Source organism: Photinus pyralis, unplaced genomic scaffold (genome assembly GCF_008802855.1).
Source record: "Photinus pyralis isolate 1611_PpyrPB1 unplaced genomic scaffold, Ppyr1.3 Ppyr1.4_LG3a, whole genome shotgun sequence".
Classification (NCBI taxonomy): Eukaryota; Metazoa; Arthropoda; class Insecta; order Coleoptera; family Lampyridae; genus Photinus; species Photinus pyralis.
The window spans coordinates 3,815,115-3,841,714 of NW_022170509.1; the positions used below are offsets into that span (position 1 = coordinate 3,815,115).

A 26,600-nucleotide genomic window follows, 5' to 3' on the forward strand; every position below is an offset into this window, starting at 1 on the left:
ATCAATTTCCAAGAGACTACAACCATCTCATTAGCACTGCCCCCCTGAGATACTATCTCAACAAAATCGCGGTACCTGAGGGTACACGTCGCCTCTGCTTCGAGGAGTAAGAAACAGCAGAACACATCCTATGCTGGTGTGGGGCTGTCTCCGGACAGAAGACCACAAGACTTGGGTGCTATAGCACTTCTGCAGATGACGGAGTTGCAGCCGGAGAGGATTCTCAGATTTTTTAACTGCCTCTCTCAGAGATACACTGGAGCACACACAATAGATCCAAAGGATCAAACTGTGTAGGCATGAAATGGCCCAATCCAAAAGAAGGAAGGCCTTTCATCAACCAACATTGCACGATGAGATGGCGCAAGTTAAACAATGATAGTTCGATCTTCAATTACTAAGTAATCGAAAATGTGTACCTACTTCACATTCTACTCTCCTAATACAAAAAGTATTGGAACATTTGGAGCCAGAGAAGAATTTCTTTTCTGGCTGATTCTACTTGAACAGATAATTTATCTGTGAAATGGCCAATGAATGGATAAATTCACCCAAAAGAACTTTAGTGGTACATAACACAAAAGTAAACACACAGAGAGCAATATTAAAATCGTAGAATGTGACCGGATTTCTTACATGCCCTCTGAAGCATGGTAGCTAGAAGACGTTCTGTACCACTAATTGGAAAGATGTGGGATTTGAACTCACAACCTGTAAGGTTAGAGTGCGAATCTTAAACCGCTATGCTGGAACCTATAAGATACTGAAATAGAATTAAAAAAATTAAATGTTAAATATTTATTAAATTTAAACAGAAATCGGAAATAGTATTTGGACCAACAGATTTTTGCTCATGTAATATTAGTTAATATCTATAATACATAACGTAATTATAACAACACCTACATTTACAAATAAATTTATTACATTAACAAAGTCAGGAAAACAGGAAACACTACGATAAATTTAATTTCATTTAAGTTAAATTAATGAGATTTTTTAATTTAATATCACAATGCGTACAATATTACAAACTTCTTGGCCAGAATATCCCTTACGTACTCTTATACATGTAATCAGTCAATTTTAAAAAAATACATTTTCCAACTACTTCTGATGTAGGAAACAACTTGTAGATCACAATTTGCTTATGCACATTATTACAGTGCGTCAAAATTTGGGCACCGAGAAAAGCACGCAAACTATCTTAATGCTGAAAGGCAACAAAAATATGCAAAACAGCTTCTTCCCGTAAAATTTGAGTATTAAAAAAATTTTGATCTATGATAGTGACACTTTTTTAGTATCAGTAAATGGAAACATCTCTAATGTAGAAAAAACTCAAAAATTACTCCAATGGTGCAAAGCATGGGAAAAAGACTTGATGTGGTATAACAATGACCAAATTTTGTCTCACAGCACAATTTTAGGCAATTCTACCATCAATATACCTAAAGTGATGAATCAGGTACATAAAATGTTAGTATTGATGCAATACACGTTTCAGAAAACAACAAAAATGCTTATCTTCCCAATACTCGGAAAATAAACTGTAATTAGGAGGCATGATAACGTCACTCCTCCATGCAATAGAAAAAGGCGTACGCCGATTTGGCGATTTCTGAACTGCGCATGTTGGCGAGCGATACAGATTCGTCATTGAATAAATACCACCTGAAAAAATAGAATTAGTAGATGTTAATTGCAACAACAGTTAGTACTTTTCGTCGTAGTGGTTTCTGCATACTGCAGTATAATGTCCCGCATTCACTGTTCCCGAGTGCAAAATGATGGCTTTTAACGCATAAATTTGGTCGTCCAATTCTATTTTATAAGCAAATTTACAAGGTGCTTCATTCTTACTAAACACTGGAACATGACCTCGTACCACTCCAGTTTGAACGTGTCTACAAATACTATAAAGTAAAAGTGTACATTTTTACAGGCATGGCTTACCGCTTCAACGCTATTGTCATAATTTTAGGCAAGATTAGAAAGTTTTTCTCGTAACAATAACTCTTCTCACAGTGCTTGCACTGAAATCTCTCCTGACACAGGTAAAATTTGATGGTGGCAGACAAATCAAAGGCCTTGTTCGGTGCAGTTAGGTACAATATGTTTTCGTATTCAGTTTTTGATTTTATTTTTCCCGTACAGTTTCTACAACCATAGACCACGTCTAACTTGTAGTAAAACATTTCGATAAAACATGACGGGTTGTCGTATTGGTGAGCTTCTTTTTGTTCCGGTTGTGTACAATCTTCGTTGAGCGAAGAGAAAAGATGAATAAAAAATTCAGTCGCATCTTCGTGTTGCCCACTTCCATACATGCTAAAAGATTGTATAAATTGGTTGTAAAATGATACTGGTCGATGCGCTTTCGTTTTGTATTCCCATAAAGTTCTAACAAGGTCAACAAACTGTACCACTATCTTTGGTACCGGTCTGCATACTTTATCCATATAATTCGAGTCAAAGCAAAATTCCATAATGGGGTATAGGTGCCTGAGGCACTGAATCACAGTGTTCATATAGCACGTATTATTTATATTGATCAGTCCCGTTAGGCCAACGTACTGTAACATAAGAGAATTACACATTAAATGCAAAACTGATAACGGGTCAATCCACTTGAAATCGCCCAGGCAGAGTTGCTGAACATTTTTTATTTTCCTGGTTTTCGTCATGGGTGCCCCATAGGTAGGCAATCAGACACCACTATTTGAAAAAATATTATAAGCCATAGTTTTTTCTGGCAGCCATTTTTAAAATGGCAGTTTGGCGAAATTGATGGAAAAATGGGCTTTGCCGAAAATTTAATTGCCAAATTATTTTTTAAGATATCAAAATAATTAAAAAACCCCTGTGTTCAGCATGAAATGATTTAAAACATACATTATTTTAATTTCCCTATCATGCAAGAAAGTCAGTTAGAAAAAATAAAAAACAAACTAGTGACTCGTTACATTTTAAGGCCACACATTTTTAAGAAGGAGAAGAGACTCACTAATAATATATTATTTCTGTGTGGAGTACTTATAAAACTACCTGCAGCTAGGGTTGCCATCTCAAAACTCTGCCAACTAGGACAGGAAGCGTGAAAACCCCGGATTTAGGGACTATAAACGAGCTCCTAGCGAGTTTATAATTTTGTGGTGTCTGTCTGTCCGTTAGCACGATAACTCATAAACGAATGGACCGATTACGATGAAATTTTGCAGGTGGATTCTTTATCAAATTTGTAGATCGTAGTTCGTGAATTGGCAATGTAGACCAAAAAATAATGTAGGCCCTTTTGACATCTCCGTAAGTTATGAACCGAATTGCATGAAATTCAATATGCGCATAACTTTAGCCATACAAAACACAATTCCAACAGTTGAGCCTAATCGATCAGTATTCACAGTGCCTTTTGTGCATCTCGACCATTTACAGACCGAATTGCAAAATTTCTTATTTATGAAGGTATTTAAATTAGATACATAGCCACTTGGAATAAAAGAAAATTTAATGCCAGTTCAAAATTTGGTTTTGCGCATGCGCAGTGCCAACTTTATTATTTATGGAACCAATTAAATGAAATTTCATGCATATACACTTTAAATAAAAGCAAAACTAACATCAGGTTTAAAATTTGGTATTGCACATGCTATCGTTTGCGATATTTGTTTAATTTATTTTTATCACTGACTAGCGACTGTTTCAATATTCAATAAATTCCTTTCTTTGGTCCACTGTTATGCCACTAGTGAAAACATTCTTTCAACGTTGGCATTATGAGCAGGAATGCAAAAAAAAGCTCTAGGCAATATTCAATAACTCCAAGTATAAATGAAGATTCGATGTTTTAAAAAATTGTAACCAAAGCTGATTGGCGCTTAAAAGTTTATCTTGTTGGCTTAAAATTTGACAGAAACTAGATGTCCTAAAACCCGGACTACCAATGAAGCCCCGCTCGGACCCTCCCCTGACGCCCCCTAAACTAGGACAAATCCGGGGAAACCCGGACGGATGGCAACCCTATCTGCAGCAAAAGTTTTAGTCTTGAGAATGCACTCCTTTTTTTTCTATGGCTTTTCAAAAATGGCCAAAAGTATGTTAATGTCAATTTTCTTCGACAAATATCTGAAAAAGGACTGAATGAAAACAAGTGAAAATTTTACAAAATGTTCTTTAGACTAATGAGAATGTCTCACAAAAAAATTATGACGAGACTCAACTACAGAGTAACGAAATTCAATAAATTCTATACAGGGTGTTACATATAAGTACGTAAAAAAAATTGGGTCGTAGTGGGAATCAAAACAAGCACTTTTTCCAAATAAACCGAGGGTCTAAGGTGTTTCGTTTGGGAGCCACCCCCACAAAAGTGGTGAAATTTGCATTTCTTCTATAATTTTTTTCTTCATTTTCGGATATGCCCTTTCCGTGTCTGTAAATTTTTTTTCAAAATTCCTACCACGAAAGGCCGCACCCCTAAATCGGGGTGCGACAAAAATGTCTGATTTCGACGAAATTTGGTATCTGGGGATTTTTGAACATGAACATCGCGAATATGAAATTGGTTTTTGAAAATTCGAAAAAAAAATTCCACTGCAATTCTTGGTGGGACAATGAAAATGGAGAGAATTCCAAGAAATTTGTTGTGTTGTGTGGGCCTTCGGGTTAAGTGTCCCCCGTCCTACTAGTGAGTGATCTAATTTCTCGTGTAGTTAAATTGAAAATGTCGCAAATAACAAAAAAATAACGATTGAAGTCGATATTGTGATTATGAAGCCTGCAAATTCGATTTCAAAAAGATGTAGGTTGTGCGTGGCTGCAGGTGGTGGGAAAATGCTATTTAAGTAGAGTTCCATTACAATCACAAAGCATTATTCTAAGTATCATAATATCGACTTAAATCGTTATTTTTTTGTTATTTGCGACACATTCAACTAGCTCCATGAGAAATTACATTACTCACTAGTAGAACGGGGACACTTTGTGACCCGAAAGTCCAATCTTCAAATGTTAGAAAAGTTATTTTAAACAGCTGTTCGACGATTTTCACAATGCATTTCGTGGAATTCTCGTTTTTAGCGTTTTTATTGAATTTCCTGAATGTCTAGTTGAGTCATAATTTTTTGGTGAGATATTCTCATTGGTGTATAGAACATTCTGTAAAATTTTCACTTGTTTCAGTCCCTTTTCAGATATTCGTCGAAGAAAATTGACATTAACATGCTTTTGGCTATTTTTGAAAAGCCATAGAAAAAAAAGGAGTGCATTCTCAAGACTTTTGCTGCAGGTAGTATTATAAGTACTCAACACAGTGATAATATCTTATTAGTGAGTCTCTTCTTCTTCCTAAAGACCTGTTTAGAGCTTGCAAGTTTTATTGCGGGCAATAAAAATTGCGGCAATATTTATTGCACGCATGCGCGCAAGTGTACTTTTCGATCAGCTGTTGCAATTTTTATTGCGTTGCCAGAAGTAGTTCCTGAGCGATTTTTATTGCATTGCAATTGCAATTCTGGTGACTATTTTAGGGGAATTTTTAATGCCAACATCTAGAATTACTATGGCACCAAGGATTGAAGTGTGTTGAATGTATTGATATCTCTGTTGTTCATCTTGATTGAAATGCACAATAAATAGATAAGTGAAGAACAAGTTAAATGCAAATGACAAATCAAAGATATTTTGTACACACTTAATTAAAGTTATAGGGTTGGTACTATGCAATGAAAATTGCAGACTGTAAACACTTGCTATTTGTTGCAATTTATTGCTGCAATAAATATTGCCGCAATTTTTATTGCCCGCAATAAAACTTGCAAACTCTAAAGCCCGCTTGACATGGAGCAATAAAAATTGCAATTGCATGCAAGTTGCAAGAAAAATTGCGAAAGGCATGCGCAGTTCAAAGCCAGCTGATCAATTGCTGCAAGAGACTTGCATGCAATTTTTATAGGACCGGTGCTATTTTTCTTGCATGAATCGCGCAATTCTAGGGATAAATCTAGTTGGTTTTGTGTCACCAACCTAGTAAAATACAGCGGCGGCAACTATGATGCTTAGAGACGCACTCATTACTTGTTTTTATTAATCTTATTTATTCTTGTAATTTTCATGTTTCTTCAAGCAGTCAAAATTTCATTTTTATTTGAGGTTAGCAACTTTGTTGACAAATTCATATTTTTCTTCTGTTGGCAGACATGTGGCAATTGAAATAGAATTGCACCATGTCAAATGCCATGCAATTCTTATTGCATGCAAGGATTTGACCTTGCAATTTCTTTCTGCAAGTTCTTGCGCGTTGTATTGCTCCATGTCAAGCGGCCTTAAACAGGCCTTTAAGAATGTATGGTCTTAAAGTATAACCTAATTTTTTAAATTTTATTTGAGAATAGTTCTGATTGACTTTCTTGCGTGATAGAGAAATTAAAATAAAGTAAGTTTGAGATCATTTTATGCTGAACATACACGTTTTTGAATTATTTTGATATCATAAAAAATACTGTGGCAATCAAACTTTCTGCAAACCCCGTTTTTCTGTCAAATTCGCCAAACCACCATTTTGGAAATGGCTACCGCAAAAAACCATGCCTTATAAAATTTTTTCAATTTTTGTGATCGCCTACCGATAGGGAACTTATGAAATAAAAGCCAGAAAAACAAAAAATGCCGAGTAACAAATTATATTCCTGTTGGGTGATTTCAAATGGATTGACCATAACCCGAACGGTGGTTAACTCTGTGTACATTTACGGTACTCACACAGGGAAAGTAGGAGGTTTGGACACGACAATACCGATGGGGTCAAAATTTAAAAAACCAAGTTACGCTAACATTAATTTTTGTTTTTGGTCAAAAGCCATAATATAGTCCCGTCATTTTTATTTTTTGAAATTTTTCATAAAAGAACTCCGAGCGAAGTAAAAATATGAGGTAGTAAAACTAAAACTAAGACCAAATTGTCAAATTATTCGAATCATCAGCTATTCAAATATTATGGCACAAATTATGGTTCAAATCCGGATTCGGGCATGGATATTGTAATTGTATAGGTGGTTGGTTAGGTTGGTAGAGCAGCCCACATAAAAATAGAATAAAAAAAGATCCATTTGAATACTTCAAGTCTTACATGAGACCACTTAATATATAAATGCGCTATTAGAAGACAGTTGCACAGCAATTTCGTAAGGAAAGCAACAAAACCCATTACTTTGATGTACAGGAACCAAAATCTTGCCCAAGTTCAATCGGTAGAGCAAAGAAACGTAGTGTAAACATTTTTTCAGAGTTAACCACACCTCGGTCTGACAGGTAAAGTATTTTAAACTGGAAAAATTCTTACAGAATCGCGACATTGCCAACGTGGGGAAAGAGATAAATCCGAGCTAGATGGTTTTGTTGAACGGTCAACAACAGGTTTCTCATCAGGATCAACTAGAGATTCTGTACTTTTCGTATCACCAAGAACAGGTTTTTTCGCTTGTCTCGCAGCGGCCAGCAAGTCCTCAACGTTCACCGTACCCTCGAGCGAGGTACTGGACTTCTCCAAGTCAGGTAATTCTTCGAAAGGCAGCGCTACGTCTTCAATCGGTGTATCTAGGGCTACGTCCTTGTCAATATCGTAAATTGACACCAACTCTTCTATCTCTGCGTCGAATAAATTAGCGACAGACTAAAAATTATTATTTACCTTCAATATCCGATGATCCCGAAGGAATTTCACTCAAGGAGAAGGGCAACGTGTAGTCCTCTCGCCTACTAGATTCCGGATAGTTGATCTCAGTCAGGTCCACGATGTCGTCCATCATTGTCATCATTTGACTATCGTCCATCGTAATACACATAGTCGGATACATCTCCACAAACTCTAAATACCCTTTGTTTAAAATGGTGGGTTTTTCGTGATAGGTACGGTTCACGTCCCACTATAAGATAAAATCAAATTACCTTCTTGTCACAAAATCACATTTACGTTTAAAAAAAAATCAGACTAAAACATCATAACAAAAAGGCATAACCAACATAGACTTTTGCAGAAAGTCCATGTGTCAAAAAAATTCTAATTTGTACCAAGGTTATCTACAAATTTCTTGCTTCACTAAGAAGGTTGTTCAGATATCCTTTGCAACCTACAATTTACTTTGAGGAAGCTGGGAGAGTTCTTCCTCCCAACCTGTTTCAAGAATTGATAAGCCACCACTTCAACCCTTAAAATAAGAGTCATGCTTTTAAACTGTTTGCAAGTGATAGGTAAAATGGAGGGAATTGGTATTTATTAAGAAGTAGACATAGGGATTTATGTGTATTGTTTTGACCTATGTATAAAATCTGTTTTGAAAGGCGCATCCAAAATATTTTTTTAAAACAAATAAACATCTGGCTGTCATATTAATTAGTTAGAATATTGTTGCTTTGGCTTAGCAGAAAATAAATCTCTTACGCTCCTTAAACGATTGCCGGCTATACCAATTGACAACATCAACTTTTTCTTCTATTGATTACGTCGCACACGCACGATAATAAAAAAACGGAAGCCAAAGCAATAATATTCATTTGCATTAAGATCTTTATTTGTTTTAAGATGTTATATTGGTTGCATAAAATTAAGCACCCTTCAGCAGGATTTTGTCATATAAAAGTAGACATAGGAAAAAAACAATACACATAAATCCCTATGTCTACTTCTTAATAAATAGCGCTGTATACATATGCTTGACAGTCAGGTGGCGCTGAAGGCCCTGTCAACAGACATATCGATCGGCTACGGCGCTTGATTGCAGCCTGCAGACGAACTCTATCTATCTATTCGCAGGAGAGCCCGACCGGGCAGCACTTAGCCACTACTCTAGCTAGATTAGGTGAGTCTAATAGGGTAAGATTGATCTGGGTGCCAACGCACTGCGGAATAGAGGGCAAGGAGCGTGCGGACGAGCTGGCTCGCGAAGGCAGTGGTGGGGTCTTTATCGGGCCCGAGCCTACCCTACAAATCACTCCCTCCGTTGTCAGGGCCAGGATTAAAGACTGGGTGACCAGTCAATTCCAGGCTCAGTGGTAACAAACAACCGAACTCAGACAGTCTAGAGCCTTTTTAACAGGATCCCGGAAAAAAGAAGGAATACGCTTTTGGCCTTTACAGTACTCCCATGAAAGATCTCAATTAAAGGAACTGTATTCGTGAAAACCACCAAAATGAGTTCTTAATAGAAATTTGTCATATTTTCGAATTTTTCAAAAAATTGTGTGGTCTACCATTTTAAATGGAATAAAAACTGGCGGTGCCATTCCACCAAAAAATTGGAAGTTAAGTTAATAGCAGTCAGATGGCGCATGCGTAGATACATCTTTATCAGGGAACCAATATTTGTGCTGGTTATAAATGTAAACCCAACTGAAACGCGCAGGTCAAAAACTTGGATTGCGCATGCGTAGACCCAAATTTTCAATTCCCAACGCTAAAGTGTGCGACAGAAGGACATGAATGTAAATATTATGTATGTAGATGAGTGTTTCGTTAGAAATCGCAGATTTGCCAATTTTTAAAATGCTAATAAATCGTCGTGAAGAATCTTGTACCCTGTTGATCTAAATAAATAATTGGCCAACAGTCCACTATTTTTGAAATTTGTTGCGTTAAGAGAGCTAATAAATCAAAATTTACTAACCTCCTTCTTCAATATTGACATATTACGTTCGACCCACTTAACCACCACCAAATGTATAAAAAATTCAAAATATCGACCAATTTAAAAATCACACGTAACAGGCAGCTCACAAGGTACAATCTACAATTACAGAACATCTTGACGATACGCGAGCGACTAACCGGCGATCCTTTGCTTGATCACCATAATGTGGCAGGACTGATGGGGGAGGAGCCATGAAACTATTTGGAGGGAATCACGAAACCAATCAAAGTTTCAGAAATGCTTCGATTGAAAATTTCATTTCCCTAGCTAAACAAAATATTCATGAGTTTCAGCCCCCTCAACCCTAACCGTTAATGCAACCATTTTCATTTTCACCAAGTGAAATTCCATCACTAATTATTTTGCCTATTTTTTTTCTCCCGTGTTTGTAGATCTTTCTATCTACATTCATGTCAATTTTTTTTTATTACTACAAATTTAGTAAATCAAAAAAAGAACAAAGACATAGCTGATATTTTTAAATATAGATTAATTACATTTTTTGTTTATTTAAAAACATGATCGCTGTTTAGAATCAAACTATGCAATCAAAATGTTTATTTTATAAGATACGATAAACAATAATCTGCATGATAATTCAATCAAAGTTATGTTACAGACGTGTAATGTAGCGTGAAATCAGAGAAAAGAATGCTTCAGCATAGCATTATTTTATCTGCTATTTTTCAGAAATAATCTCGCAAATAGTAATTTTTTTTAACAAAAAAATTAGGGGGTAGAGGGGGTCAAAATAAACATTTTTTCCAAATAAACTTAAAGTCCAAAATTTGCATTGCTTCTTTAATTATTTCCAAACAATTTTATTAATAATAGTAATGAATATAGACAGAAGTTTAGCAACCAACACAAACCCCCATAAAACCCCCATATAAAAAAAATAACGTAAATATTTTTTGGTTTCGTGTGCTGTATTGGATTAAATTTGCATCCATATTGATCAACAAATACGAAAGTTGTCAATTTTTTTCTTAACATGTGAATTTCTATAGGAAAACAGTGTTCCATGTGCCAACGAAAAACTAGTGCAGACACATGGCATGAAATTCAGTTTGTATTACATTTGCAGCCATACCAGTGTGAGTAATTAACAGAATGTGTGTGGGCATTTTGAAAATGTTTCAGAAATTTTGTAAAAATACCAAAAATGTGCAAAAATTGTTGGATATGTTTACGAGCCTTAGAAATCTCACAAAAGGGAGGGGCACGATCAACTGTATATATGTCCTACACAAATTGGTGGAAAAAAAACTTGGAAAATTGTGTAATTAGTGACTTTTTAATTATCGCAGCCTACTCCGGTGTATAAACATGTAATTAATTAATGGGTAGGTGTGAAAACTATTGAATAGCCTAAAAACTACAGGATTTAAGCACAGGAAATAAAATAGTGGTAGTTCCATTTGAAAAAGAATAATTATGGCACTTTGAAGTTTGGAAATTTTACCATTTCTTTTCTTTCTCATTATCATTATTGATCAAATGTATTTCTTAACTTCAAAATCAAGGTGGCTGCGAATCATCAAAGTGAGGCTTGCTTATGGGGAATTATTCAGAAAAAAATAATAAGAGGTAGAGGTTAACAAATTAACATTGAAACATGTAAAAATATACAGGGTGTTCTACTTAAAAAATTGACACCATAAAAATGGGACACCGACGCACTATTGCAGGACCCTGTATATAACCACATATTATAATATTCAATCAAAAATTTTTAGTGGCTCTTCAACCCTCTGGTACCCGCTTGCAGTCTCAGGGACCGACGTGATATTAAGGGGTATTATTTGAAACAATAAAAGGTTCCTATGTGCCACCCTCCCAAGCATCTTCCTACTTCCTTGTGTTCGACATCAGTGCGACGAGACGATCCCTGCAGTAGTATAGCTTTTAGTGGGCTATTATTTGAACTCCCTTGATACGGGGAAAGTGTACACCCATTCCATTAAATATAAAAAATTAATTATTCTAGAAGTAAAAAATGTACATCTTGGAATAATTGTAAGAAAGATCCTATAGGTGTACCCATAATGAGGACAAGCATTGTGAACTCAAACTTCTCAAATTAGGGGGTGCACTTGCCCCAACTCACTTTAATTGCCTTTGGTACTCTATTACCGACTACTGGCGTTAGCTCACACAGACAGCTGTTGATGCGACCTGAAAACGTCTGTACCTAGGGAATGCCACCCATACAATACAATAAAAAAAATTACTTTATTTTACAATTTATTATTGCAAATGAATCGAAACTAATACATAGTTTTGCCCATTAGATTGATATCGGTCCGTGAGACAGTCAATTTTTGTTTTTATAAATATTGGGCAATTTTAAAGAGTTAGAGAGATTTTTCCAGTGCATAAAGAAAGATGGTTTGGACATCTACAAAGACCAAGAAAAACCTGGAACCGCAAGTTCACACAATCGGCTATGATTATAAATATCTGATAAGTAGAAACCTTACCTTACAACACAGATCTTTTAATAACACTGCGACTGTTTCATTTAAATCTTACTAATGAAATAATCTATTGCTTACACATTTTCAGGTGTAAGATTGACGCATATGCGCCGGTTTTCCTTTTTGTCATGACAAAGTGTTACATACCTCAGATAGAATAACTTTCAATTTGTGCAAACGCGAACCGGTAAACTGGTAGGATGAAGTTTTCCAGTCCATTAAAACGATGCAGTCGAAAGAGTCGCGTTTGTCCCAATGGTCCCTAAATTTAGGTGGCACGTATCTACCGAGCGTATTGGCGGACAGTCTAAAATCGGAACAAAATAAGGGATAACCGTTCGATACAATTGCGCAGCATTACCCGTAGTGAATGACATCTTCTGGAATGTTTATACAGTTAATCGAAGGCTTGAGGTGAGATGCCTGAAAATGATCCTCGCTGCGTACGTCAATGACCAATATGTTGTGAGAAGAATTTGACAGCACTTCGTATAAATCGATGCAGGATATGAATGGCTCTAAATGGAAGAAAACGATTCAGTTTTAACCAAGTGCACATTATCGCTTACCATTGTTAAAAACTGTACTCTTCATATCTTCCACCGATTGCGAATCAATTATGGCTATTAAAGTCTCTTCTTCTTCTTCCTTCCGCTTTATGTCCGAATAACGCGAATTTAATCGCTGAGTTAAAAGATTTAGCTGCGAAGTAGCCTTAGTAGCATCTGTTCCCAATAGTTTAGTAATGTAATCTTTATCGTCAGTCTCTAGTAAATAACGGTAGGTTTTTAAGAAGCGGAATAATAGGACATAAGTTTTTTCGTCGTCATCTGTGGAGGTTTTTAACGTAAGAAGTAGTTTCTTGGCCACTTCCAAGGGACTGAAAGAAAATAAAAGAAGGTATAGAAAGACTAATTATTCATACCTTTTAATCTTCCGCAAGTCAACAAAAGAACTTTCAGCATATCTATTTAACTCCTCCAAGCTGGAGGCCAATTGCAATTTGGCCATAGCAAAGGGACACTTCGTACTTCAATATGCGCCTTGTTGGATTTTCTATACACACAAATGTCGTTTACGGTATCCTGTTGATACTTTAGAGCTTGAAAAGAATTATTATTTGTTAAATTTATTATAATTTGCGTTAGACTAAAAAGATTACCCCAAAATTGTCAACTCCACTGGAAGTGTTTAGTGAACCGCTTATGCACGGAAGTGGATCTGTGTAAATGGGCGCATTCAACAGAAAACTTCAAACAGGTTGGAGCCATTTATACAGGCAAAAAACAGACACGTCCTTTTCTGAGTTCTGTCTATGGCAGGCTATGGGGGTCCATACTAAATAAAATTTTTATTCAATGCTCACAGGCTGTACGTTACCATAAATAAACCCATGCGGGGCAATTGTCTGGTGGCCCCTGCATTTTTGGACCATGTGCAAAAACTAGCATGCACGGGTATCATACGAACCACCCTGACGGTCGTTATGGAAGTTCTTTTTGGGCTACCTGCACTTATCCTCCTCAGTGCAGCCCTAGGACTCCGAACAAAGGGATGGATGAACCATGTAAGAGGCAAGGTAGGGCACCGTCGTTCTTCTCAAAATATGAGAGAATCCATGTTGTGAAACCATTCGCATTCAACATTAGAATTACCTATTTTAAGAGAAACGTACAAAAATCATTTCCTTTAAACCTATGTTCTCCTGATACTCCGTGCACCGTTTGTCATGTTCTATATATAAAAATCATGGCCGGTTTTTCAGACGATCGAGTATGCCGGGTTGCCTATACACCAGGGTACATATTTATAACTTCATTATAACATTAAATATTCAAATTTTCATGACATTAACATTACATACGACATTTCATTGAATTTAAGATGCCACTAAACATTCTGATAACGCTTATGGTAGAGTTACGCAGTGAATTTTTCGTAAGTTCCGCGCGTAAACAGAAATCAATTTTTAATATGCAAAATTGGCAACACGAAACGCTAAAGGAGAACGCTGGCGGCTGAGCCATAAATGCAAACTTTGGCCAGGAAATGGTAAAAAACGCACGACGCTGTGGAATTACCTAAAGATGCTAAAAAAGTAAAAAATGATCAAAGTCCTCGTCCTCGTGTGAGATCGAAGGGACTTCAGCGCATTTTTGTGTGGCAGATCAGTGTTTTATTAGCCAATATTGACTCCACGTACCATCAATAAGATCTTGCCGAAAGCTACCACGTTCACTTTGTCGGTACCATTTTCTCACTTACCGTGCACTCGCAATTCGCGTTTGAAGTTTTGACTCCACCATCAGTAAAATCCTTTGGGGGTTACCATATTCCCTTTGTCGACACCCACTTCTGATCACCCGCAACAAATCGGATTTGAAGTTTCGACTCCACCATCAGTAAGATCTCGTCGGGGGTTACCACATTCCCTGTGTCGATACACAGTTCCGACGTCCCGTTCATTCGTAATTCACATTTTGGTAGATTTCGCTAAAATTCCGGCATAAAATCGTATTCAACTTTTGGGTACTTCACATAGCTCGACCTTCTATTAGTCACACGAGAAAGAGAGACCGCGATTCGCGCTGTAAGAAACTTTTGGGCGCCCAAAGTCGACTACCCCTCGAAGCGCGCCGCGCAAAAGGTGGTTTATTTCGCCCCTAGGAAAAAAAACAAAATTCCGCCACGCAGGAGTTGTGCGCGTTGGCAAGATCTTCCCGACGACACCAATTTGAAAACAATCGGAGAAAAACTGCAGAAGAAGATAGATAAAAACTGAAATATCTCCAGGTTAGTATAATACGCTCGGGGATGGCGTCCAGATGTCGTCGACTCCAAATCTTGTAGCCCCATCCCTAACGTTCTTAATTACACGGCCCCGATAGTTACATGTACACTCCTTGTCTTTTTACAAGCGTTTTTCTACGGGCGCGCATTTACTGCCAGCCAGCCAGCCAGCCAGCCAGCCAAAGTGAGATTAAAAGCTACTTTTTACAAAAAAAATTTTGCAAAAATGCGCTAAAAATAAAAATTTCATGACGGTAAAAAATATAATACACTATTCCGACATCTGTCGTACATAATGTGAACTCAGTGTTCACAATTTGCACTATAATAATGATCTTTGACTATAATAATTAAGTGTCGTCCTCTGTGAATCAAAGCTTCAATTAATAGACCAGTGGTAAAGTAATTTCCTGCATTCAACAGTAACACAACTAGTCGATTATACCAACGTTAGATGTCAGAACAATACTATTTAGGCTTTTGTTTTTAAAAATCGTATTTTTGTTATTTAATTTTGTTATATTTCGATATATTTACGCAGTGCGTAGATTTATAGATAACTTGCGACAAATATGTCCGGTTACTAGCATTTCGTGTTGCCAATTTGCTATATTAAAAATTGATTTTCGTATGTATTGTTTGAAATTGTGGATTCTACAGGCCACATTCTATAAGGAAAATTTTTTTCCGGGTCGATCTGAGACAATTTTCCTTGAGGGCCTCAAAAAAAGGCAGTGTACAACCTTCCTTTTTTTACCAAAAATCGACTGCACCAAAATTTCTCGGGAAAACACTTTTTCTTATTAATTTTGGTGCAATCCAAATCCAAATCCAAAACAATTCGTACTTTTTCGATCAGACTTCTCAATCAAAAGTTATAGACTAGAAAAGAAACCAATTTCGAAAGAAAATTCAAAGGGCTGTAACTTTTGAACTAGTAGCCCAATCTTGGAACTGTTTGAAATTATGGATTCTACAGGCAACATTCTATAAGAAAATTTTTTTCCGGGTCGATCTGAGACAATTTTTTTTGAGGGCCTCAAAAAAAGGCAGTGTACAACCTTCCTTTTTTACCAAAAATAGACTGCACCAAAATTTCTCGGGAAAACACTTTTTCTTATTAATTTTGGTGCGTAGAATCCAAAACAATTCGTACTTTTGCGATCAGACTTCTCAATCAAAAGTTATAGACTAGACACTAGGGAATGCAATACCGGAGTTGCGGGATCCCGAAATACCGGGATCCCGCAGCATTTTTGCGAGATTAATCCCGCACATAAATGGAGGTTTTTTTGAGTTCTAAGTTAGGCCGAAAGTACTTTTTTGTTAAATATTGTGATAATTAGCGATTTATTTTAATATAGAAGTTAACCGCAAAGAATTGCTTATTTGCCAATTTATTTAAAGTTTTGCGAGATCCCGCGAATATCGGGATCCCGCGGGATTAACATCTAACAATCCCGCAAATACCGGGATTGAGATTTTGCTGCGGGATTGCATTCCCTAGTCCAGATATAACGAAATCAAATGCTTGCTTCAGAAAGTAAGCATCTTGATCAATTCCCCCAACACGTGCTGCATTGGAGGACCACATAAAGAGAGCGGCGTATGTCGCTGGCCACATCTAGGGCTCTGCAAACCATGTAAAGAGAAAGTCCTGAAGGATGGGTCAGATAATGAAAGATTCTGTGGTCCAAGCGGCCACAGGTATGGAAGGCAGTCCGCTGTAGAACAGGTTGCAACACCCTTCTGTTAAGCTGCCGACGACACTATCACTGTTCCCCTGCATGCCAAAATTGTATGGGGGATTGCTCAAACCAAGGGTAAGGATATTGTATACTTTCAATATAATTTACTACAGAACCTTCAATATTTATATGTGAAATATCTTTTCAGTTAGGATACCACCATCGCGAAGGAAGTTGTGACTGGGTGATCTTTCATACCCTTATAAATTTTGTACCTATACATCACCTACATGTTTTAACGTTGTAGGTATATTTTTATTATAAATATAAAATATTGTTATAAGTTTGTATCTTTGAAATATATTTTCACGGCGCGTAACGTCATCAGAAAGTAAGGTAGTGAAGCCTCTATGCACTTCCGATGCGCGATTTTTGTTAGCATAAATGAATTCCCTGACCACAAAAACATAAATCTAGATACCTTACACTACCGGGTGTGTCTTAGAAATATAATTATATAATACCATTGGATTCTTCGAATTAAAATCATGCTAAATTGACACCCAGATCTCGTCTCTAGGCAATATTTAGTTTTTTTTCAAAAACTTTACAATTAATCACCTCCACCTCCTCTAAAATCTACCCACATAGAAAATGTCACGTGTTCTTCGGGCCAAATCGTCTAAATGGTTCTAAGGAACAGCTGTACCAAGTGGCACCTTGGTATCACAAAATGCAGTATCTTTTGGTATACCTACCGCTAGTACTAATAAAAAAAACACAAAAAGGGCTACAATTTATGACACAGGAGTACGATTTTCAATTTTCTGGGCGATTTAGATTCTACGGGCTAAAATCTACAAGAATTACGATTATTACTGCAAAGATCGCCTTCGGAAAGTCAAAAGTTATAGCATTGACTAAGGTATTAGTCGATGGTTATAGGTAAAAAACCGTATTGAAATGAAAAAAAAAAACACAGAAAGGGCTATAATAATTTATGACACTGGAGTACGATTTTCAATTTTCTGGACGATTTAGATTCTACGGGCCAAAATCTACAAGTATTACTAGTATTACGGTAAAGATCCCCTTCGGAAAGTCAAAAGTTATAGCATTGACTAAGGTATTAGTCAATGCTTAAAGGTAAAAAAACGTATTGAAATGAAAAAAAAACACAGAAAGCGGTATAATACCTACTATGATCAAAATCCACTTATCAACTAATTCTCTTTAACAGTAATTTTATAGTTGTAAAATTTCCCCTTGATTAATTAGTTTGCTTCGTGTATCTTGGTTGCTGTCCAAGATTTTCATCTAGGGTAAAAACCGGAAGCAATAAGATTTAAAAATGAATTCAGACTTCTTTATGCCAATTCGATACGTGATGTAATCATTGTCGACATCCTCAGGAAATTTCTAAATAATAATATTAACCCATTTATTTCAGTTCTGAATTTTGATGTTGATTTTGTGTTAATTTTCCATACAGTTCCAGTCGTAATTACACAAAAGTAATAAACGAAATTTTATCGAGTCATTGACTTTGAATGAAAGTAATACAATTACGCAGGTGTGGGAGTCGACTACGCCACTGTTGACACATTAGTGGGGGATACACATTTAGAAAAAGATTATCATTTATTTATCAAGTGCTGCCGTAAAGCGTACAATGTTTTTTATGTAATAGCGGTTCCGTGCATTTAGTAAAATGAGTATTCCACGCTCTAGTATTAGTGACTACCCCGAACATTTAAATCCGTTTTATGAAGGCGACCAGAAATTCAAATTTTGGAAATTTGGCAGAATAAAACGATCCGGTAGTTTTGGAGAAACTTTAAGAAATTCATTGTAAGTATCACGACTTGTAACTGTAACTGTAATTTGGCTTTATTATTTTATTTCGAATAGATGCGTAGGTATAACTGCATTGCGGATATTTTCTGGAAAAATTGGTTGTATATTTAGCTTCTGAGTAATTGATTACGTTTAAGCAAGTAACAATACACTTCAGCTTTCTCACGTTGATTATCATTTAGTTTATTTGTCAGTATTTACCTTTTATTTTGTTCTTTGGACTGCCGAGGCTAGTAAACATTCGTCACTTAAATATTCTACAATATTCATTGGCTATAAATAAGTGACATAGGTATTACTTCATAGTTCATTCCTTAATTACAATATTAATCAAGGTTTCAGATAAGTTGTAGCCATTCGAGTAGGTCTTATCAGTTTATTGAGACGATTCCCTTTATCAAAAATAGCTTTCTGAAGTAGTCGCTGTGTTATAGAATCTCAAAAATTAGGTACTTCTCGATTTTCGCGCGATGTTTTGGCGCAAACATTTTATTGGCGCCTAAACCTCATCCAATTTTCTTACCTGAAAATTGATTGAATTGTCCAAAGAATCTCACAAGATAAGTTTGAATAAGAACGAATATATAAATTCAAATTGAGGGACTATCCTCAAAAACTGAATTTCTCACATTAATCAATTACAAAATATCGGCGTGCTCATTTTAATTAACGAAGGAATCCATCTCTAATGTGATGAAATACAATTAGCATACTTGGGCCGTAATTAAAGGAGCAATGTTCAGTATTCATATTTGTTTGACCTTGTAGGTATGTACGCCACTGGCAGTTATTAATTGGCATCGACGATTCAATTATTTCCATGTACTATATCCCTCTATTGTTGAACTTGTGACATTGTTATTGATCCTGAGAAAGTTACGTAATACGAGATGGGTTCCAATTTGAGGGCACTGGGTTAGGGGTTTACAATACGTACCATTTACCATCCGCCCCCATTTTATTTTTATTTGCATAAAAATCGCGTGGTGTGATTAAGACCTTGATTAAATGGGTGGGTCTACTCGTTTATCAAAACATCAATAATGTAGGTAGGTACCTTGTAATCGGTAGGCTTCCGTTACACAAATAATGACACAAAACAGACAGTCACTGAATTTCGAATTTTTTTAATGGGATGGGGAATTTTACTTATAATTGGCAATCTAAAGGGTTGCTTGTTGATCCTTTTAATACAATCGATCAAGGAAATAAAAATATTTGTCGTACAACAAAATTTACAACCCCTTCAATCGTACATTGCGAAGTAGGTAAGAGCGAATTATCTGAAACTTTACGAATTTTATAACGGGACGGGATTTTACTTATAATTGTCAATTTAAGGGTTGCTTGTTGACCCTTTTAATATAATCGATCAAGGAAATAAAAATATTTGTCGTACAACAAAATTTACAACCCCTTCAATCGTACATTGCGAAGTAGGTAAGAGCGAATTATCTGAAACTTTACGAATTTTATAACGGGACGGGATTTTACTTATAATTGTCAATTTAAGGGTTGCTTGTTGACCCTTTTAATATAATCGATCAAGGAAATAAAAATATTTGTCGTACAACAAAATTTACAACCCCTTCAATCGTACATTGCGAAGTAGGTAAGAGCGAATTATCTGAAACTTTACGAATTTTATAACGGGACGGGATTTTACTTATAATTGTCAATTTAAGGGTTGCTTGTTGATCCTTTTAATATAATTGATCAAGGAAAGAAAAATATTTGACGTACAACAAAATTTACAACCCCCTCAATCGAATACTGTTACGTAGGTAAGAGCGAATTTTCTTAAAAATTACGAATTTTTTAAACGGGATGGGATTTAATTTACAATTGGCAACTGAGGAGTTGTTTGTAAATTCTTTTAATATAATCGATCAAGGAAATAAAAATTATGAACCCACAACAAAATTTACAACCCCTCATTCGAATACTGTTACGTAGGTAAGAGCGAATTTCCTTAAAAATTACCAATTTTTAAAACGGGATGGGATCTAACTTACAATTGGCAACTGAGGGGTTGTTTGTAAATTCTTTTAAGATAATCGATCAAGGAAATAAAAATATTGAACCCACAACAAAATTAATAATACTGTTACTAGGGAATGCAATCCCGCAGCAAAATCTCAATCCCGGTATTTGCGGGATTGTTATAGATGTTAATCCCGCGGGGTCACGGTATTTGCGGGATCTCGCAAAACTTTAAATAAATTGGCGAATAAGCAATTCTGTGCGGTTAACTTCTGTATTAAAATAAATCGCTAATTATCACAATATTTAACAAAAAAGTACCTTCGGCCTAAATCCCGGTATTGCATTCCCTAGTTTCTAGTCTATAACTTTTTATTGACAAGTCTGATCGAAAAAGTACGAATTGTTTTGGATTCTACGCACCAAAATTAATAAGAAAAAGTGTTTTCCCGAGAAATTTTGGTGCAGTTGATTTTTGGTAAAAAAGGAAGGTTGTACACTGCCTTCTTTTGAGGCCCTCAAAAAAAATTGTCTCAGATCGACCCGGAAAAAAATTTTTCTTTTAGAATGTGGCTTGTAGAATCCATAATTTCAAACAGTTCCAAGATTGGGCTACTAGTTCAAAAGTTACAGCCCTTTGAATTTTCTTTCGAAATTGGTTTCTATGTTACGTATAGGTAAGAGCGCATTTTCTTAAAAATTACGAATTTTTTAAACGGGATGGGATTTAACTTACAATTGGCAACTGAGAGGTTGTTTGTAAATTCTTTTAATATAATCAATCAAAGAAATAAAAATATTAAACCCACAACAAAATTTACAACCCTTCATTCGGTTACTGTTACGTAGGTATAAAAGCGAATTTTCCTAAAAATTACGAATTTTTGAAACCGAATGGGATTCTTCTTATAATTGGCAACTGAAGGGTTGTTTGTAGATCCTCTAAATATAATCGATCAAGGAAATAAAAATATTGGACCCCTTAACAAAATTTACAACCCCCTCATTCGAATACTGTTACGTAGGCAAGAGGGCATTTTCTTAAAAATTACCAATGTTTAAATCGGGATGGGATTTTACTTATAATTGTCAATTTAAGGGTTGCTGGTTGATCCTTTTAATATAATTGATCAAGGAAATAAAAATATTAAACCCACAACAAAATTTACAACCCTTCATTCGATTACTGTTACGTAGGTAAAAGCGAATTTTCCTAAAAATTACGAATTTTTTTAACCGAATGGGATTCTTCTTATAATTGGCAACTGAAGGGTTGTTTGTAGATCGTTCTAATATAATCGATCAAGGAAATAAAAATATTTGATGTACAACAAAATTTACAACCCCCTCAATCGAATACTGTTACGTAGGCAAGAGCGAATTTTCTTAAAAATTACGAATTTTTTAAATGGGATGGGATTCTATTTATAATTGGCAACTGAAGGGTTGTTTGTAGATCCTCTAAATATAATCGATCAAGGAAATAAAAATATTGGACCCCTTAACAAAATTTACAACCCCGTCATTCGAATACTGTTACGTAGGCAAGAGGGCATTTTCTTAAAAATTACCAATGTTTAAATCGGGATGGGATTTTACTTATAATTGTCAATTTAAGGGTTGCTGTCGGGTTGCTGGTTGATCCTTTTAATATAATCAATCAAGGAAATAAAAATATTAAACCCACAACAAAATTTACAACCCCCTCATTCGAATACTGTTACGTAGGCAAGAGCGAATTTTCTTAAAAATTACGAATTTTTTAAACGGGATGGGATTCTATTTATAATTGGCAACTGAAGGGTTGTTTGTAGATCCTCTAAATATAATCGATCAAGGAAATAAAAATATTGGACCCCTTAACAAAATTTACAACCCCCTCATTCGAATACTGTTACGTAGGCAAGAGGGCATTTTCTTAAAAATTACCAATGTTTAAATCGGGATGGGATTTTACTTATAATTGTCAATTTAAGGGTTGCTGGTTGATCCTTTTCATATAATTGATCAAGGAAATAAAAATATTAAACCCACAGCAAAATTTACAACCCCCTCAATCGAATACTGTTACGTAGGCAAGAGCGAATTTTCTTAAAAATTACGAATTATTTAAACGGGGTGGGATTCTACTTATAATTGGTAACTGAAGGGTTGTTTGTAGATCCTCTAAATATAATCGATCAAATATTGGACCCACAACAAAATTTACAACCCCCTCATTCGAATACTGTTACGTAGGCAAGAGGGCATTTTCTTAAAAATTACGAATGTTTGAAATGGGATGGGATTTAACTTATAATTGGCAACTGAAGGGTTGTTTGTAGATCCTCTAAATATAATCGATCAAGGAAATAAAAATATTGTACCCACAACAAAATTTACAACCCCCTCAATCTAATACTGTTACGTACGTAAGAGCGAATTTTCTTAAAAATTAAGAATTTCTAAAACGGAGCGGGATTTTACTTATAATTGTCAATTTAAGGGTTGCTTGTTGATCCTTTTAATATAATTGATCAAGGAAATAAAAATATTTGACGTACAACAAAATTTACAACCCCCTTAGTCGCGTTGATCAATTTCAGCATTTACATGGGCCAAATATATAAATGGACAAGTTCGTACTCGGGATTTTGATGAAAATTTTTAAATATATACACGTAGTGTTTCGCAGAATGGACTTTTTAGAATGTGCAAAACTTGCTTATGAAAAGTTTTAGTGTCTTTGAAGGGACGTTACTAATTCGAGACGTACAGACTGCTCGATTACTACCATTATTCTACTCTATAACGCCATAAACAAAAACACTTTCGTGAATTTTGGCTACCTATAACGGAACGATAATGCAACAATTTACATCTGTCCTATAAATTGTTATTACAAGACGAACTTTATGACATCGTAAAGAGGGTTATCCTCTTCACATCCATAAAATGGAAATTAAAGATTTCTAACCTTCTAGGGAAAACGCAATAAACAGTAAACTTGACTCTGAAAAACTTTAATTATATGCGACCATATAGGCAATTATATTACAATTACTTGGTGCCGGTCATAAACTAGGTCTACAAAGTATCATAATAAAATTATCGACTATCAAGAGGGTAAATTGCGTTTTTGAACGAGTATAATAAGACCTGGAATTCGGAACAGAACGATTATAAATAGAGGGTTATGTACGATAGTTTTGAAGCAAGCAATTCTGCCTAGAATGCTTCAGGGGATTTATTCGGATTTAACTGCACCTGCATAAGCGTGATGATCTGGGGTGTAGCGGTCATTTCTTTTGAAAGTTGCGGTAAACTTTGCTAATTTACCATTTTGCTTCAGACAGTAGCTCTTATAATTCACAAAACTTATTTGACTTATTTGAAATCTTTTCCATTCTCTCGCAAGATTAGTCATTATCCTTCAGTACCGGGTCGACAAGTACCTATATATACAATGGAAACTGATTTGGTACATGAAATTTGAGGTACTACTTGCGGAGTTATTCAAAGTTTGTCTGATGGTATTTTCGTGAAGTTGGCCGTGGTTTTCCGAAAACGACAAAGGTACAATGGAAACAAACAAACAATGATACATTAATTTGATGAACAGGTAGATTCGTTCATTTTCGAGTCGCGTACTTTTCACGGACATTAACATCGAGCTCGAAAGAAGATTTCTTCTTCTCACTAAATTTTTGCGCGTCAAAATTGTGCGTTGTTGATCTAAATCAGTCTTTTAGACAAAAATTATGAAACGAGCACTCTTTTAGATTTTAACTTGGTAAAGTGCCAACTTTTCGTGCAGGATGAAAGATTGAAGCGTCATTATGACAAGGAGGCTGATCAGAATTTTAAATTACAAGGTGTTAGGCTTTTTCCGAATTACTTTTGAAAGGGATGAGGGGATACATTTTGTGCTAGTTCTACTTCATACGTACTTCAATTATAGTGTAATGGGAAAATAAATCAATAGGAAATGAAAAAAAACTTAATTAAAACCATTAACCGAGTGTATAAATTGACTTCTTATTTTGAACATATCGCGTGACAATTACTATAAGCCTTTAATATGTAGGTGACCTTTTCATTGGACTTATGTTACTGTGTAAAAGAATGACGTGTTACATATTGTTGCAAAAAAATAATAATAAAAACCTGAGGAATGTCCCCAACATCCATTTCTTAGACCATTGGCATGTTTCAAATTATAGTTAGCGAAAACATTTTCGAACATCGTTGATAGCATAGTCTTGGAATATAGTTTGAAAATAATAATAAAAATGTTCATTTGATTCCAGATTATTCAAATCTATCAGAGGAAAGAAGAGTAAAGAGAAAGATGCTTCACCTACTCCTCTGCCACTGCGCAAAAATAGTCCAAGTAAGTATCCGTCATTACTAATTAGTGTGTCATAGTTTATTTCCCGACATTTTAAATCGATTGCTATGAGAGATAATGACAATCGAATTTATTTAAAACGGTTAGCTAATCGTTTCTTGTTTGGGTAATGTAATCATCGCACATTCATTCTAATGCAAGTTGACGCAAATATTTAATCATTGCACGTCCAGACTTATTTTGCATTTAGCTCAATGTAGGTGGGGACGTAAGGAGCGGTAGTAATGGTAACAATTTTCATTAGGTACCTAGTTATGCAAACATTACTATTACGATTGTTATCTCTTGCCCTTTTATTGCCAGAAATAAGACTAGTCACGCTGATTCATTATAATAGGTGAACTTGGCGGTATATCCGCACATCATTTCGATTTTCTTGACCTTGTCGATAGTGAAGTAATTTTTACATTTTTCAGGTGTAGCTCCTTTGCATCGCCAAACGCTTCCTACCATATACTCTGAAAATCAGAGCTCCAATCGAAGCTCTACGCCAGTACCGCTGCCAAGATCTAGGTTCAGCGAAAGGGTTGCGAAATCATCGTCACAGGTACAACCTCAAAATTGCGACGTTAACCAAACGGCTCCGAATCCCTTTGAAAATGCAGTCGCCAAACCCCCCACTAAATTATACATCAAGCGCAAAAAAAGAAGAGCGCCTCTTCCTCCAAGTCTGGTATGATCTTCGCCGAGATGTCTCCTTGTAACGCTTTATTTCTTTCAGGACGGTTGCAGTGTCTCTTCGGAGTATAACGGTTCCAAGTGGAGTTTAACTTCCGAAGGCACAGATATGTCAACGTATTCCGATACAGAACTTACTATCGATCCAGAAGTTTCCTCTCGGATCGCCCACATTACCAAAGAAATCCAAAAAATGGCCGACGAAGAGCACGAACCGGCGTACACGACTGATATTCCTGATGTTGTAGTATCATCTATAGACGCAGTACAAGTGGACAAATCGCAAAGTAAGGAACTGGAAGTTCCCATTGATGAGAATGATAATGTTCTCGAGAGCGTTTCAATTGAAGATGGCGTAGAAGCCACGGGACCTGATGTTCTACATCATACAAATTGTAATGATGAAGAAAAAGCTCACCTATCTTCCACAGAGTCGACCGAGGACCTTCGTACAGATGACTCGCTAACAAATTTAATCAACAGCATAAACGATGATACTACAAACGTAGACGGGAACGATTACGAATTGAAAGAAGTAGATTCTTTGACCAATATTATTAATAGTATTAATTTTACCGAAAATGAAGCGTTTGAAAGTAAACATATTACAAGAAAATGTGATGTTGAGATTAATGGGATCTTAAATTGTGATAATGAAACGATAGAAGCTAGTCTAAGTGATACTGAACTTAAACAGACTAATCATGTGGAGGAACACATAAGCAGTTCAACCACAAAAGAAGATGTCAAAGTTGATCACTTACGCACATAGAAATGTGATAAAATTATATATTTTTATATATATTGTATAGTATTCAATAAATAATTTATTAATTTTCTGCTTTAGTTGCTTATAGGGGTCGAAATAAAAACTTCTAGGGAATCATCACCAATCATTGCAGTATTAGAAATTCGTAATTTTTAAGAAAATGCCTTTACCTACGAAGCAAGATACGATTGAGGGGGTTGTACATTTTGGTGTGGGTTCAATATTTTTATTTCCCTGATCGATTATATTAAGAAGATCTACAAGCAACCCTTCAGTGGCCAA

General features: G+C 35.7%; 2 protein-coding genes across 3 annotated transcripts; one reads left to right on the top strand and one right to left on the bottom strand.

Moving 5' to 3' along the window:
- Positions 1-981: 981 nt before the first annotated feature.
- On the bottom strand, positions 982-13,474 carry LOC116166059 (ubiquitin carboxyl-terminal hydrolase 8-like). Of its 2 annotated transcripts, XM_031480881.1 has the most exons (10): positions 13,326-13,474; positions 13,089-13,265; positions 12,733-13,043; positions 12,525-12,681; positions 12,311-12,470; positions 7,688-7,922; positions 7,340-7,644; positions 1,957-2,576; positions 1,722-1,907; positions 982-1,674 (listed from the first exon to the last, which is right to left on the bottom strand). In XM_031480881.1, the coding sequence occupies exons 2-10, from the start codon at positions 13,172-13,174 to the stop codon at positions 1,575-1,577; spliced, it is 2,160 nt and encodes a 719-aa protein (XP_031336741.1). In that variant the 5' UTR covers positions 13,175-13,265; positions 13,326-13,474; the 3' UTR covers positions 982-1,574. The 2 variants fall into 2 exon arrangements, with proteins under 2 accessions (XP_031336741.1, XP_031336743.1); XM_031480883.1 differs by lacking the exon at positions 13,326-13,474 and having other exon boundaries at positions 13,089-13,319.
- A 4,796-nt stretch (positions 13,475-18,270) lies between these two features.
- LOC116166060 lies at positions 18,271-26,385 on the top strand. The gene is made up of 4 exons (XM_031480884.1): positions 18,271-18,492; positions 24,771-24,853; positions 25,288-25,544; positions 25,593-26,385. The coding sequence occupies exons 1-4, from the start codon at positions 18,353-18,355 to the stop codon at positions 26,319-26,321; spliced, it is 1,209 nt and encodes a 402-aa protein (XP_031336744.1). The 5' UTR covers positions 18,271-18,352; the 3' UTR covers positions 26,322-26,385.
- Positions 26,386-26,600: the final 215 nt, after the last annotated feature.

Excerpts from the sequence above, each read along its gene's own strand:
- LOC116166059 (XM_031480881.1), bottom strand. The coding sequence starts at position 13,174 with ATGGCCAAATTGCAATTGGCCTCCAGCTTGGAGGAGTTAAATAGATAT. Across the intron at positions 2,577-7,339 it reads GTTGGCAATGTCGCGATTCT|TACGTTGGCCTAACGGGACT; the intron begins GTAAGAATTTTT and ends CTTATGTTACAG. Across the intron at positions 1,908-1,956 it reads ATGACAATAGCGTTGAAGCG|ACACGTTCAAACTGGAGTGG; the intron begins GTAAGCCATGCC and ends TAGTATTTGTAG.
- LOC116166060 (XM_031480884.1), top strand. The coding sequence starts at position 18,353 with ATGAGTATTCCACGCTCTAGTATTAGTGACTACCCCGAACATTTAAAT. Across the intron at positions 18,493-24,770 it reads GAAACTTTAAGAAATTCATT|ATTATTCAAATCTATCAGAG; the intron begins GTAAGTATCACG and ends ATTTGATTCCAG. Across the intron at positions 25,545-25,592 it reads CGCCTCTTCCTCCAAGTCTG|GACGGTTGCAGTGTCTCTTC; the intron begins GTATGATCTTCG and ends TATTTCTTTCAG.